Here is a 14,321-nt window from a genome sequence, read left to right on the forward strand (position 1 = left end):
GCCAGATCCTCCGTGATTTGAAAGTCTGCAGTTATCCCACGTAAGAAGATGAGCAGCTGGGCGGTGTCACGTACATCGCAGCTCTCATCCAAAGCCGGCGAAAAACAGTTTTTTAAGCTGAAGCTCCAAGTTTCCAGCGATGGTCTCAACTGGCCTCTTTACAGTGCGTTGGGAGAGTGACACGTTCCCAAATGCGCCCCTCTTCTCCGGGCATATCAGCACAACAGAGTCCAATAAGCACTCCTTGATGAACTCTCCGTCAGAAAACGCCTTACTTTTTCTGTAAGCTGCTTTTATATCTTACAGCGCGTTGGGAGAGTGACACGTTCTCAAATGCGCCCCTCTTCTCCGGGCATATCAGCACAACAGAGTCCAATTAGCACTCCTTGATGAACTCTCCGTCAGAAAACGCCTTACTTTTTCTGTAAGCTGCTTTTATACCCAATCATGGCACCCACCTGTTCCCAATTAGCCTGTTCACCCGTGGGATGTTCCAAATAAGTGTTTGATGAGCATTCCTCAACTTTCTCAGTCTTTTTTTTACCACTTGTGCCAACTTTTTTGAAACATTTTGCAGGCATCAAATTACAAATTACAAATTAGCTAATATTTGCAAAGGATAACACCAGTTCGAACATTAAGTATCTTGTCTTTGCAGTCCATTCATTGTATTCTGTTCTTATTTACCATTTACACAACGTGCCAACTTCGCTGGTTTTGGGTTTTGTAATTTGGCCACAGAATCAAATTTAAGAATTTGCATTGTCTGTTCTTTTCTAAGTTTCTTTTAAATTGAGCTATTTTAGTGAGTATACATTAGAGTTCCCCTGGACCTCTTTGTCCCCAATTGACTCCCTTTTATAATATAGTTTTCAATATTCTGTAAACCCTGGGGCGGTATAGCTCGGTTGGTAGAGCAGCCGTGTCAGCAACTTGAGGGTTGCAGGTTCGATTCCCGCTTCTGCCGTCCTAGTCACTGCCGTTGTGTCCTTGGGCAAGACACTTTACCCACCTGCTCCCAGTGCCACCCACACTGGTTTAAAAATGTAACTTAGATATTGGGTTTCACTATGTAAAGCGCTTTGAGTCACTAGAGAAAAGCGCTATATAAATATAATTCACAATTCACTTCACTTTTCAATGAAAACCAAATGAAACCAAGCATTTCCCTTTGAAATCGGTGCAAATACTATGAGAGGTGTAATTTGACGCCTCGACCACTAGATACCGCCATAGTACCATAGAGTAACATACCGTATTTCCTTGAATTGCCGCTGGGGCGCTAATTAATTTAAAACCCCTTCTCACTCCTGCGCTTACCAAAGGCATTCGGTAAAAGTAAGCATGCGCTAATTATTTTAAAACTTCTTCTCACTTACCAAAGTCAAGCTGTAAAAAATTGAGTGTGATGTAAGCTCGGACCTTAAATCCTACTGAATAGCTCTTAATCTTTTTCCCTTTATGCGATTTCAAATTATCGGTATTGAAATCAGTCTCCTCCCTTTTGAAAATGATGACAGGGGAAGTGTTACTTGTGACATCACGAGTTTGACCAGGCGGTAATACTAAGCATGCGCTAATTATTTTGCGAAGCGAGTTTGACCCGGCAGTAATTCTAGGCAGGCGCAAGGAAATACAGTATATTCATATTCGACGCATAGTTGTTTAGAATCTGCCAACAACTTATAAAAACGATTTTGGTAATGTGCTGTTTGATTTTTTTTCCCCCTTGCACCATGACTAGGGAAGGTTCTTTGGATATGGTCATAAAAGTTAATGCTGATCTGATTATTTTTCAAGTGTAAATAATGGTTGAGGTACTTTCGCTGGCCACCAGGAGGTGACAAAATTGTGGATAACACACACCTGGCAATTTGTACAATATGAATACAACACTCTCCACCATGTTTTATTGAGCTCTTGTGCGTAGTTTTAGTTTTAGACACCCCTGATCTAGAGATTTAAAACTATTGAAATATACATTTCATTAATTTTCTACCGACGGTCCCTTTTGGGGTCGCGGATGGTGCTGGAGCCTATCTCAGCTACAATCGGGCGGAAGGTGGGTACACCCTGGACAAGTCACCACCTCACCACAGGGCCAACACAGATAGACAGACAACATTCACACACTAGGGACCATTTAGTGTTGCCAATCAACCTATCCCCAGGTGCATGTCTTTGGAGGTGGGAGGAAGCCTGAGTACCCGGAGGGAACCCATATTCTAGCCTTTAAATAGACCCCCCTTTTAGACCAGTTGATCTGCCGTCTCTGGGGGTGCAGAGCAGATTAGGTGACCACAGATGACGCGCTAGCTGTTCAAAGTCAGAACCTGGGGTGGACTACTCATCTGGTCAGTTGGTGACGTCTCGGTACTGCTGACCTGTCTCTACTCAAGATGATCCCCAGCTGGCCCCACTATGGACTGTACTCTCACTATTATTTTGGATCCACTAGGGACTGGACTCTTACTATTATGTTAGATCCACTATGGACTGGAATCTCACAAGATTATGTTAGATCCACTATGGACTGGAATCTTACTATTATGTTGGACCTACTATGGACTGGACTCTCACACTATTATGTTAGATCAACTATGGACTGGACCCACACTGTTGTGTTAGATCCGCTATGGACTGGACTCTCACACTATTATGTTAGATCCACTATGGACTGGACTCTCTCACTATTATGTTAGATCCACTATGGACTGGACTCTCACACTATTATGTTAGATACACTATGGACTGGACTCTCTCACCATTATGTTAGATCCACTATGGACCGGACTCTCACACTATTATGTTAGATCCACTATGGACTGGACTCTCACTATTATGCTAGATCCACTATGGACTGGACTCTCACACTATTATGTTAGATCCACTATGGACTGGACTCACACACTATTATGTTAGATCCACTATGGACTGGACTCACACACTATTATGTTAGATCCACTATGGACTGGACTCTCACACTATTATGTTAGATCCACTATGGACTGGACTCTCACACTATTATGTTAGATCCACTATGGACTGGACCCACACTATTATGTTAGATCCACTATGGACTGGACTCTCACACTATTATGTTAGATCCACTATGGACTGGACTCTCACTATTATGTTAGATCCACTATGGACTAGACTCTCACACTATTATGTTAGATCCACTATGGACTAGACTCTCACACTATTAGCTAGATCCACTCGACGTCGATTGCGCCGGTGGAGATCCCCACCAAGGTTTCTCATTGTCATCCCATTGGGTTCAGTGTTTCCTTACCCTGATGTGGGATCTGAGCCCAGGATGTGGTTGTGGCTTGTGCAGCCCTTTGAGACACTCGTGATTTAGAGCTATATAAATAAACTTTGATTGATTGATGATTGAATCACAAGCCAACAGTGACCTCTTGTGGTAAACAAAGGTATAAGATGGCTTTACTGTACTACACGGGCAGTGCTCTCTAGTGGCCAACAAAAGGTAAGACATGATACATGCAGACACATTTTAAAGGCCTACTGAAAGCCACTACTACCGACCACGCAGTCTGATAGTTTATATATCAATGATGAAATATTAACATTGCAACACATGCCAATACGGCCTTTTTAGTTTACTAAATTAAAATTTTAAATTTCCCACGGAGTTTCTTGTAGAAAACGTCGCGGAATGATGATACGTATGATGACGTGTTTGTGATGTCTCGGGTTGTAGCGAACATATTAGCCCAGCACCACTTACGGCTAAAAGTGGTCTCTTTTCATCGCATAATTACACAGTATTTTGGACATCTGTGTTTCTGAATCTTTTGCAATTTGTTCAATTAATAATGGAGACGTCAAAGAAGAATGCTGTTGGTGGAAAGCGGTGGATTGCAGCTGCCTTTAGCACCAAAACAGAGCCGGTGTTTCTTTGTTTGTTGTAAAGCTTTAACACAGAGCTGTCAAGCGAACATGTTTCTCTACGTCAACCTGCAAGTTTTTGGATGGGAAAATTGTGATATTAAGTCGGCTCTTACCGGAGACTTCAGTGGATTATGGGACCTCCTCCTACTGCAGCTCAAAAAGGCAGCTGTGATCTTGGCTCCTCGGCTTCTCTCAGAGACACTGGCGTTCACCGCAGCCATCCGACTTTGAGGTACGACTTTATAATCTCACTAAAATACTATCAACACAATAAGCAGATCAGACACTTGATTCGACCACAATGAAAAAGACTGAAAATATTTCTGGGAGACAAAGGGGGGCAAGCTCCTGGTTTTTCACCCATTTAACGTGCTAAAATTAACAAAGACAGCACCATTTGAAGAAAATATTTTAGTGTTTAAAGACATGAAAACATCATTAATTGAACTTACATACCCCAATTATCCTAATGAATCATTGTATATAAATATAACAAAATACCAAATGTAAACATTTAATTATTTTCGCCAAAATAGGATATGAATTAACGAAAATAATTAAACATGTTTAGTATTGTTTACTCATATTTGAAAATAGGAAATAATAATAATGTGAGGACACGGACATATTGCATGAAACAAGTGTGAAAATATTTACCTTGAAGATTGTTACACCACTGACAATATTGTTTCAAAAGACTACATAAGAACTTAATATTACAAAATAGTATTATATGCAAATTTAATTCAATTAAATTGTTAACTGGAATCAATAATGCGACTCTTTGAATTTCTGCAATTTCATAATATATTTTCACGGGGCTTTTTATTTTTTAGAAAAACCCATTTATATTTCGCAAAGCTGTAATTGGTTAATATTTAAAACAAACATGCGTATTTCGCAATTAAATATTTTTTAGCTTACCTCATTATTAACTACCCTGTCTGCAACTGAAGTGGGTTGTTTGGGTGGATCTTTTCCTCTCGATGTCTACGGCAGTTGTCGATGTAAACAAAGGATGAAGTCCGTAAGGTTTGCTCACTTTCGGTTGACATCCAAAAGTACCAGCTAGTGAAAAGTTTGTTTTCCTTGCTTCAAGATCTTTTATGTTTTTGGCGTTTCGCATGTACTTCCAAAGCCTTGAAACCTCGTGATCCATAGTCAATATTATGACACCACGTGCACAAAACCTTTCCGGGACGATCAATTTTCCGAATAAAATCGCAGAACAAAGTCGTAACTTCCTTCTTCCCAACAGTATCAGTGATTTCCCTTTCCATCCAATCCCATCGAAACCTATTTTTGACATGTTTATCAATTCATTTTACTCGTGAAGCGTCCTTTCTCTCGAGAACCGACATCGTTTACATTCGGAAAATGGCGGTAATAACGTCATCATTCATAACAGATATCCTGATTGGTCACAAGGAACATATCGACCAATCAACTACGGCGTAATAGAAGCTACGTCTCGACTACAAAAGACTATTTTTTTCCCCCCTCGAGATTAAAAAAGACGGAATTCCGACTTTAGATGGAAAAATCACATGCCTGGCAGATAAGGGATTTTCCAGAATTATCCTAGTCCATCCATCCATTTTCTACCGCTTCTTCCCTTTTGGGGTTGCGGGGGGCGCTGGCGCCTATCTCAGCTACAATTGGGCGGACAAGTCGCCACGTCATCGCAGGGCCAACACAGATAGACAGACAACATTCACACTTACTTTCACACACTCTAGTAAATGTGTCTAATTACATCTGAAATGCTCCCACTGCCCCCACCCGGAGCAGTCGCTTTTTCTTCTTCTTTTAGTTCTTCACTCTAACTTTCCTCATCCACGAATCTTTCATCCTCGCGGCCGAGAGTGGAGTCGGCTGTCTTGGTTGCTTTGTTGGGTCTGCTCCTGTCTCTGGCCATGCTCCCTCCACCCCAGGGGACGATGGCGTGGAACACCGCTGCGGTCCACCACAGTGTATACGTTTCTTTTCATTTTTATTCAAAGCTGAATGTAGAAGTGGCTGGTTGTATACGCTGCTTTAATGTCCTTTGATGTTTCCCTCTTACACACGTGAGCGGGATGTGTACTATGGCTATGAGTTGTTGTTTTTTCCCTTGGCCTCAGCCTGGACCCCCTCTCCAGGGCCCAGGCTGAGACCGATTTTTTATTTTAATCCTTTATTTTTTTCTCCCCTTTTACCCCCCCCCACTTGTTTACCTATATTTCACCTTTTTGTAAGGGGCGCCAGAAGCCGGCAGACCTGTCAGCGATCCTGTTCCATCTCCCTGTAATGTTTGTCTGATCTTGAATGGGAATGTGCTGAAAATTCGAATTTTCCTGAAGGAATAAATAAAGTACTATCTAATCTAAATTAATGGGGAAATTGTCGCTTTCTCGGTCCGAATCACTCTAGCTGCTGGTGGCCGTGAGTATAAACAATGTTCAGATGTGAGGAGCTCTACAACCCGTGACGTCACGCGCACATTGTCTGCTACTTCCGGTACAGGCAAGGCTTTTTTATTAGCGACCAAAAGTTGCAAACTTTATCGTCGATGTTCTCTACTAAATCCTTTCAGCAAAAAGATGGCAATATCGTGAAATGATCAAGTATGACACGTAGAATGGACCTGTTATCCCCGTTTAAATAAGAAAATCTCATTTCAGCAGGCTTTTAAAGTGCTTGTCTTTGCTTTTATTGGGGTAAATATCACTGGCAGCAAACAACAAGCGTGAACACGTTTAATTTAACCATGTACAACATGGGACGATGACAATAAAGGCATTAACGATCGAGAGGGAAAGGGATGGAGGTGAGAGGGGGTCCTTTGCTCCAACTTCAGGTGGTCTGGTCAACATGTGGTGCACACTTGCAGCATGGTTGTTGTTATTGTTTACTCTTCAGCCCATGGTTGTTGACGCTTTTGTTTACTATGCAGTCCATGGTTGTTGATGTTGTTTACTATCCAGTCCATGGTTGTGGATGTTGTTGTTTACTATGCAGTCCATGGTTGTTGATGTTTTTGTTTACTATGCAGTCCATGGTTGTTGATGTTTTTGTTTACTATGCAGTCCATGGTTGATGTTGTTTACTCTTCAGTCCATGGCTCTTGATGTTGTTGTTTACTACGCAGTCCATGGTTGTTGATGTTTTTGTTTACTATGCAGTCCATGGTTGATGTTTTTGTTTACTATGCAGTCCATGGTTGTTGTTGTTTACTCTTCAGTCCATGGCTGTTGATGTTGTTGTTTACTATGCAGTCCATGCTTGTTGATGTTGTTTACTATGCAGTCCATGGTTGTGGATGTTTTTTTTTACTATGCGGTCCATGGTTGTTGATGTTTTTGTTTACTATGCAGTCCATGGTTGTTGATGTTGTTTACTCTTCAGTCCATAGCTGTTGATGTTGTTGTTTACTATGCAGTCCATGGTTGTTGATGTTGTTGTTTACTATGCAGTCCATGGTTGTTGATGTTATTTACTATGCAGTCCATGGTTGTTGATGTTGTTTATTATGCAGTCCATGGTTGTTGATGTTTTTGTTTACTATGCAGTCAATGGTTGTTTATGTTGTTTACTATGCAGTCCATGGTTGTTGATGTTGTTTACTCTTCAGTCCATGGTTGTTGATGTTGTTTTTTACTCTTCACTCCATGGTTGTTGTTTTTTTCTATGCAGTCCATGGTTGTTGATGTTGTTTACTCTTCAGTCCATGGTTGTTGATGTTGTTTACTCTTCAGTCCATGGTTGTTGATGTTGTTTTTTACTCTTCACTCCATGGTTGTTGATGTTGTTTTTTCTATGCAGTCCATGGTTGTTGATGTTTTTTTCCGATGCAGTCCATGGTTGTTGATGTTGTCGTTTACTCTTCAGTCCATGGTTGTTGTTGTTGTTGTTTACTCTCCAGTCCATGATCGTTGCTGTTTACTCTTCATCCACCCTGGACTCCCGACACCCCGACCCGCTTCCCTTCATCACTCCTCGTTCTTCTCGTAGTTGTGCTTGATGTGTTTCCATAGTTTCTATCATGAAATTCACATGAATTAAAACGACAACCACAACACAAAATGTCACAATAGCTACAGTTAGCATTAGCGGACAAGCTAGCTGAGCTACCCGATTAGCATCCGCCCGTCCTCTGCTTACAAGGTCAGGGCGCTTTAGCGACAATAACAATGACTTACCCCGCGGTTCATCTGCTCAAAAATAGCGTCGCCGCCTTGGTCGAATATCCGCTCAAACAAGACGGCTCCCACCATGATGGTCACGGCGAAAGTGGACGTCCTCCTGAAGAGGAGGTTGTACACGGTCTTTGTCAGCGCCATGTTGGGACGGCTTCAACCACGTCAGTGCGCATGTGCGGGGACTAACTTCCGTTTCTGCATAACCGCGCACGCCCATATTCACCTTTAAAAAAAATATTTGAATTGTATTTAATGTGGCTTGCAATATTTATCCATACGTTGGGGTATTTAAATAGTGTTGAACTACAGAAAATAAATAAATGAATGAATAAAGAATAACACCAATGTAGCCAGACAGTGCGCATGTGCAGATACTCGCTTCCACTTCCGTTAACCGTTAATATGTGACTACACGGCTTCCGTTGTTTGTAATGGTTGTTGTTTCTCTTTTAAAAAACATGTATTTTTTAATTCAAAGCGTTATTTTCTGAGGTAAGCAATATTTTATTCTAGTTGTTTCGTCTTAATGTCAGTAAACACAGTAAGAATGTCGTTTTTGTGACGGTTTATACTAAATGAAACCAGCAATGTAATTTACGATCGTATTCATGCATACAATGCAGTCTTCTATGGTTTGGTCTTGTAGCTTCAATTAAACCTTATAATATAGTTTATATATTATTTATATACTATAAATGTACATCAGGGGTCATCAACCTTTTTGAAAGCAAGAGCTACTTGGGTACTGATTAATGCGAAGGGCTACCAGTTTGATACACTTAAATAAATTGCCAGAACTAGCCAATTTGCTCAATTTACCTTTAATAAATACATAAATAAATATATGTATATATATATATATATATATATATATATATATATATATATATATATATATATGGGTATTTCTGTCTGTCATTCCCTCGTACATTTTATTTCCTTTTACGGAAGTTTTTTTTGCAGAGAATAAACGATGAAAAAAACACTTAATTGAACGGTTTAAAAGAGGATAAAACACGAAAAAAAAAGAAAATTAAATTTTGAAACATAGTTTATCTTCAATTTTGACTCTTTAAAATTCAACCGAAATAAAGAAGAGGAAAAACTAGCTAGTTCGAATCTTTTTGAAAAAAAAAAAAAAAAATTATGGAACTTCATTAGTAATTTTTCCTGATTAAGATTAATTTTTGAATTTTGATGACATGTTTTAAATAGGTTAAAATCCAATCCGCACTTTGTTAGAATATATAACAAATTAGACCAAGCTATATTTCTAACGAAGACAAATCATTATTTCTTCTAGATTTTCCAGAACAAAAAATTTAAAACAAAATTCAAAAGACTTTGAAATGAGATTTAAATTTGATTCTACAGATTTTCTAGATTTGCCAGAATATATTTTTTAAATATTAATCGTAATAAGTTTGAAGAAATATTTCACAAATATTCTTTGTCGATACAACAGAAGCTAAAATGAAGAATTAAACTAAAATGTATTTATTTTCCTTTGCAATAAAAAAAAATAATTTACTTGAACATTGATTTAAATTGTCAGGAAAGAAGAGGAAGGAATTTAAAAGGTGAAAAGGTATATGTGTTTAAAAATCCTAAAATCATTTTTAAGGTTGTATTTTTTCTCTAAAATTGTCTTTCTGAAAGTTATAAGAAGCAAAGTAAAAAAAATAAATGAATTTATTCAAACAAGTGAAGACCAAGTCTTTAAAATATTTTCTTGGATTTTCAAATTCTATTTGAGTTTTGTCTCTCTTAGAATTAAAAATGTCGAGCAAAGCGAGACCATCTTGCTAGTAAATAAATAAAATGTATAAAATAGAAGCAGCTCACTGGTAAGTGCTGCTATTTGAGCTATTTTTAGAACAGGCCAGCGGGCGACTCATCTGGTCCTTACGGGCTACCGGAGACCGTGTTGATGACCCCTGATGTATACAATGCAGTCTTCAATGGTTTGATCTTGTAACTTGAATTAAACTTTATATTGTAGTGTATATATTATATGTGTATTATAAATGTACGCTATATTACAAAAAGTATTTGGCCACCTGCCTTGACTCACATATGAACTGGAAGTGCCATCCCTTTAGGGTTTAACATAATGTGGGTCCACCTTTAGCAGCTATTACAGCTTCAACTCTTCTGAGAAGGCTGTCCACAAGGTTGCGGAGTGTGTTTTTAGGAATTTTCCGCCATTCTTCCAAAAGCCTATTGGTGAGGTCACACGCTGATGTTGGTGGAGAAGGCCTGGCTCTCATTCTCCGTTCCAATTCATCCCAAAGGTGTTCTATCGGGTTCAGGTCAGGACTCTGTGCAGGCCAGTCAAGTTCATCCACACCATACTCTGTCATACGTCTTTATAGACCTTGCTTTGTGCACTGGTGCACCGTCATGTTGGAAGAGCAAGGGGCCCGCTCCAAACTGTTCCCACAACGTTAGGAGCATGGAATTGTCCAAAATGTTTTGGTATCCCGGAACATTCAAAGTTCTTTTCACTTGAACTAACTCTTGAAAAACAACCCCACATCATAATTCCTCCTCCACCAAATTTTCACACATGAAATGTTGTATTTTCCTGGCAACCTCCAAACCCAGACTGTTCCATCAGATTGCCAGGTGGAAAAGCGTGATTAATCACTCCAAAGAAGGCGTCTCCACTGCACTAAAGAGAAGTGAAGTGAATTATATTTATATAGCGCTTTTCTCTAGTGACTCAAAGTGCTTTACATAGTGAAACCCAATATTTAAGTTACATTTAAACCAGTGTGGGTGGCACGTGGGTAAAGTGTCTTGCCCAAGGACACAAAGGCAGTGACTAGGATGGCAGAAGCGGGATTCGAACCTGCAACCCTCAAGTTGCTGGTACGGCCACTCTACCAACCGAGCTATACCACCCCACAGCGGGACCGTGCTTTTACATCACTGCATCCCACGCTTTGCTTTGGACTTGGTGATGTATGGCTTAGATGCAGCTGCTCGGCCATGGAAACCCATTCCTTGAAGCTCTCTGCGTACTGTACGTGGGCTAATTGGAAGGTCACGTGACGTCTGGAGCTCTGTAGCAACTGACTGTGCAGAAAGTCTTTGCACTATGCGCTTCAGCATCGGCTGGCCTCTCTGTCAGTGTACGTGGCTGAGTTGCTGTTGTTCCCAAATTCTTCCCTTTTCTCACAATGAAACCGACAGTTGACTTTGGAATATTTAGGAGCGAGGAAATTTCACGACTGAATTTGTCGCACAGGTGGCATCCTATGACAGTTCCACGCTGGAAAGCACTGAAAGCGGCCCATTCTTTCACAAATGTTTGTAGAAACGGTGTCCATGCCTAAGTGCTTGATTTTATACACCGGGCCAAGTAAATAGGACACCTGATAGTCATTATTTGGATGGGTGGTCAAATACTTTTGGCAATATACTGTGGTTTATAGATTCAAGTGTATGTTGTTGTGAGTGGCGCCTTTAACTACCAGGCTCGTAATCTCGCGAGACTTCATGTAGAACACCATTTGCAGATGTACATAGTGTAATAATACACACTTTTAATTCACATTATTTAACATGTTTCCTTAATTAGGGACCAAATGTCCCCTTGGTACAGAGGACCCTATTGTATTTCTAAGGTTTTATTATTATCACACCGCCGCCGCTTTGAGCTGTAATTCGACCCCCTTAACATGCTTCAAAACTCACCAAATTTAACACACACATCAGGACTGGCGAAAATTGCAATTTAATCAAAAAACCAAAACTCAAAATTGCGCTCTAGCGCCCCCTTGGAAAAAACACAGACAAAACTGCTTGTAATTTCCGTTAGGAATGTCGTAGAGACATCAATCAAAACCTCTATGTAGGTCTGACTTAGACCTAGATTTCATACACTGACCTGCTTTAGAAAAAATCAACAGGAAGTTGGCCAAAAACCCTTCAAAACAAAAGTTTCTTAAAAAATGTAATTTTTGCCTCCTTGAGCTGTAATTTGACCCCATTAAAATGCTTCTAAACTCACCAAACTGGACACACACATCAGGACTGGCGAAAATTGCGATCTAATAAAAAAAATAAAAAAACTCAAAATTGCACTCTAGCGCCCCCTAGGAATAAAACACAGACGAAACTGCTCCTAGGAAGAAAACACAGACAAATCTGCGGTAGGAATGTCGTAGAGACATGAAACAAAAACCTCCATGTAGGTCTCACTTAGACCTACATTTCATTAATTGACATCCTTCAGCAAAAATCAACAGGAAGTTGGCAATTACCCCTTCAAAACAAAAGTTTTGTAAAAACCCATCACCTTTTTTCAAACATTATCTCCTCTGAGCGCGTTTGTTGTGTCGGCTTCAAACTCGCCCAGGAGAGAGATTGAACCCTTCTGATTAAAAGTTGAGGAAAGAGTTTTAATAACTGCTCGGGTTTTGATTTTACGAGCCTTCAAAGAACTGCTACGCTGATGCCGCTGCGCTGCTGCCGTCTCAAGATGGCCGCTTAAAAGCAGGAAGCACCAGCGTGACCACACAATGCAGAGAAGGTAGGTAATGTGCGGGTAAAGATATGTTGACTGGGTGAAAGAAGGAGGCACCGGTTTGACACCAGGATACAGAGAAGGTAGGTAATGTGCAGGTAAAGATATGTTGTCTGGGTGATGACAGGAAGTACCACCGTGTATGGGTGACAGAAAGAAGCACCAGTGTGACCCCAGGATGCAGGGAATGTAGGTAACGTGCAGGTAAAGATATGTTGAATGGGTAAAGGCAGGAAACACCAGCAAAAGTCGGTCCCGTCCATCGCCGCTTGCAGCTTTAATTTCCTGTTAGTATTCCAAAGTATATTTGCATGTGTGACTTTGACGTTCCAATGATTTCCACTAATATTTCTTACAGTGACCGACACATTGCCGTTATTTAAAATTTGAGGTACATCCTGCAAGCTGAACCATGGGTAAAAGATACTACTGCGACTACTGCGACCGCTCCTTCCAGGACAACATGCACAACCGGAAGAAACATCTCAACGGTGTTCAGCACCAAAGATCTAAAAAAGCCTGGTTTGATCATTTTAGAGGTGAGGCAGAACCACCATATTTGTATCACGCATGGACTTATACTTATTTTTCGTTCCTTTTGTAGGTTTTTCAGATATTTTAAAAGATGAACAAGCAAAGAAACCCTGCAGGAAGTTTCTCCAAAGAGGTGGCGACCGCCGTACATGAAACTAATAGAGACTAACGGCATATTTGTATTGAACTCTCGTGTTTTGTGTATTAGGGGTGTGTGACTTTGGGCCGTCCTGCAGGTTTTCACACATGACCGAGGTGGATCTTATGAATTTACAACAAAAAGTGCAAGGTAGGTTGAGAACACACGAGGGCGCTGTTTGCTTATTTTTTTTTCATGCAAACTTGTCACACACTCAAATAGACATTGCATTGGCCAACAAGGCTGTTGCGTGTAAGATGCCTTCTATGTCGGTGTTTTTCAGCCACTGTGCCGTGAGATTCAGTCTAGTGTGCCGTGGGAGATTGTGTAATGTCACCTAATTGGGTTGAAAATATTTTTTGCAAACCACTAATTTAATCCGCAAATAATGTGCCGTTGTTGAGTGTCGACATACTTGCCAACCCTCCAGGATTTTCCGGGAGACTCCTGAAATTCAGCGCCTCTCCCGAAAACCTACCGGGACAAATTTTCTCCCGAAATTCAGGCGGAGCTGGAGGCCACGCCCCCTCCAACTCCATGCGGACCTGAGCGAGGACAGCCTGTTTTCACGTCCGCTTTCCCACAATATAAACAGCGTGCCTGCCCAATGACGTTATGACTGTAGAATGATCGAGGGTGAGTTCTTGGTTTCTTATGCGGGTTTATTGTTAGGCAGATCCATTAACGTCCTCCCAGCGAGGTAACAACACACAACAACAGCAGTCACGTTTTCGTCTACCGTAAAGCAGTTTGTCTGCCGTAAACAGCAATGTTGTGACACTCTTAAACAGGACAACACTGCCATCTACTGTACATGCATATGGTTAGAAAAATAATGACAGAGAACAGAACAGGGATGGACAATTCAACCCTTAACTCAACAATGAGTAGATGAGTGTTATGTGTGTGTATATGTGTAAATAAATGAACACTGAAATTCAATTATTTATTTTATTTCTATATTTCAGGGCTTTACGGTGGAAGAGGGGTTAGTGCGTCTGCCTCACAATACGAA

At 40.5% G+C, this 14,321-nt stretch overlaps 2 protein-coding genes across 3 annotated transcripts in view; one reads left to right on the top strand and one right to left on the bottom strand.

Annotated features, from left to right (window-relative positions):
• Window positions 1–6,586: 6,586 nt before the first annotated feature.
• On the bottom strand, window positions 6,587–8,284 carry LOC133535795 (cytochrome b-c1 complex subunit 9). 2 transcript variants are annotated; one of them, XR_009802329.1, is made up of 3 exons: window positions 8,100–8,284; window positions 7,810–7,937; window positions 6,587–7,775 (listed from the first exon to the last, which is right to left on the bottom strand). XR_009802329.1 is itself a non-coding variant. In XM_061875748.1 (2 exons), the coding sequence occupies exons 1-2, from the start codon at window positions 8,238–8,240 to the stop codon at window positions 7,890–7,892; spliced, it is 189 nt and encodes a 62-aa protein (XP_061731732.1). In that variant the 5' UTR covers window positions 8,241–8,284; the 3' UTR covers window positions 6,587–7,889. The 2 variants fall into 2 exon arrangements, 1 of the variants encoding a protein (XP_061731732.1); XM_061875748.1 differs by having other exon boundaries at window positions 6,587–7,937.
• Window positions 8,285–8,488: 204 nt separating this feature from the next.
• The window catches only part of zmat5 (zinc finger, matrin-type 5), a 12,476-nt gene continuing 6,643 nt past the window's right edge, over window positions 8,489–14,321 (top strand). The window contains exons 1-4 of the mRNA XM_061875751.1: window positions 8,489–8,591; window positions 12,992–13,172; window positions 13,238–13,300; window positions 13,376–13,456. Coding sequence (XP_061731735.1) covers window positions 13,046–13,172; window positions 13,238–13,300; window positions 13,376–13,456 — 271 coding nt within the window. The 5' untranslated portion in view covers window positions 8,489–8,591; window positions 12,992–13,045. The remainder of the gene's footprint in view (window positions 8,592–12,991; window positions 13,173–13,237; window positions 13,301–13,375; window positions 13,457–14,321) is intronic.

This window comes from Nerophis ophidion, linkage group LG17 (assembly GCF_033978795.1).
Source record: "Nerophis ophidion isolate RoL-2023_Sa linkage group LG17, RoL_Noph_v1.0, whole genome shotgun sequence".
Classification (NCBI taxonomy): Eukaryota; Metazoa; Chordata; class Actinopteri; order Syngnathiformes; family Syngnathidae; genus Nerophis; species Nerophis ophidion.

Excerpts from the sequence above, each read along its gene's own strand:
- LOC133535795 (XM_061875748.1), bottom strand. The coding sequence starts at position 8,240 with ATGGCGCTGACAAAGACCGTGTACAACCTCCTCTTCAGGAGGACGTCC. Across the intron at positions 7,938-8,099 it reads TTGAGCAGATGAACCGCGGG|AAACTATGGAAACACATCAA; the intron begins GTAAGTCATTGT and ends ATTTCATGATAG.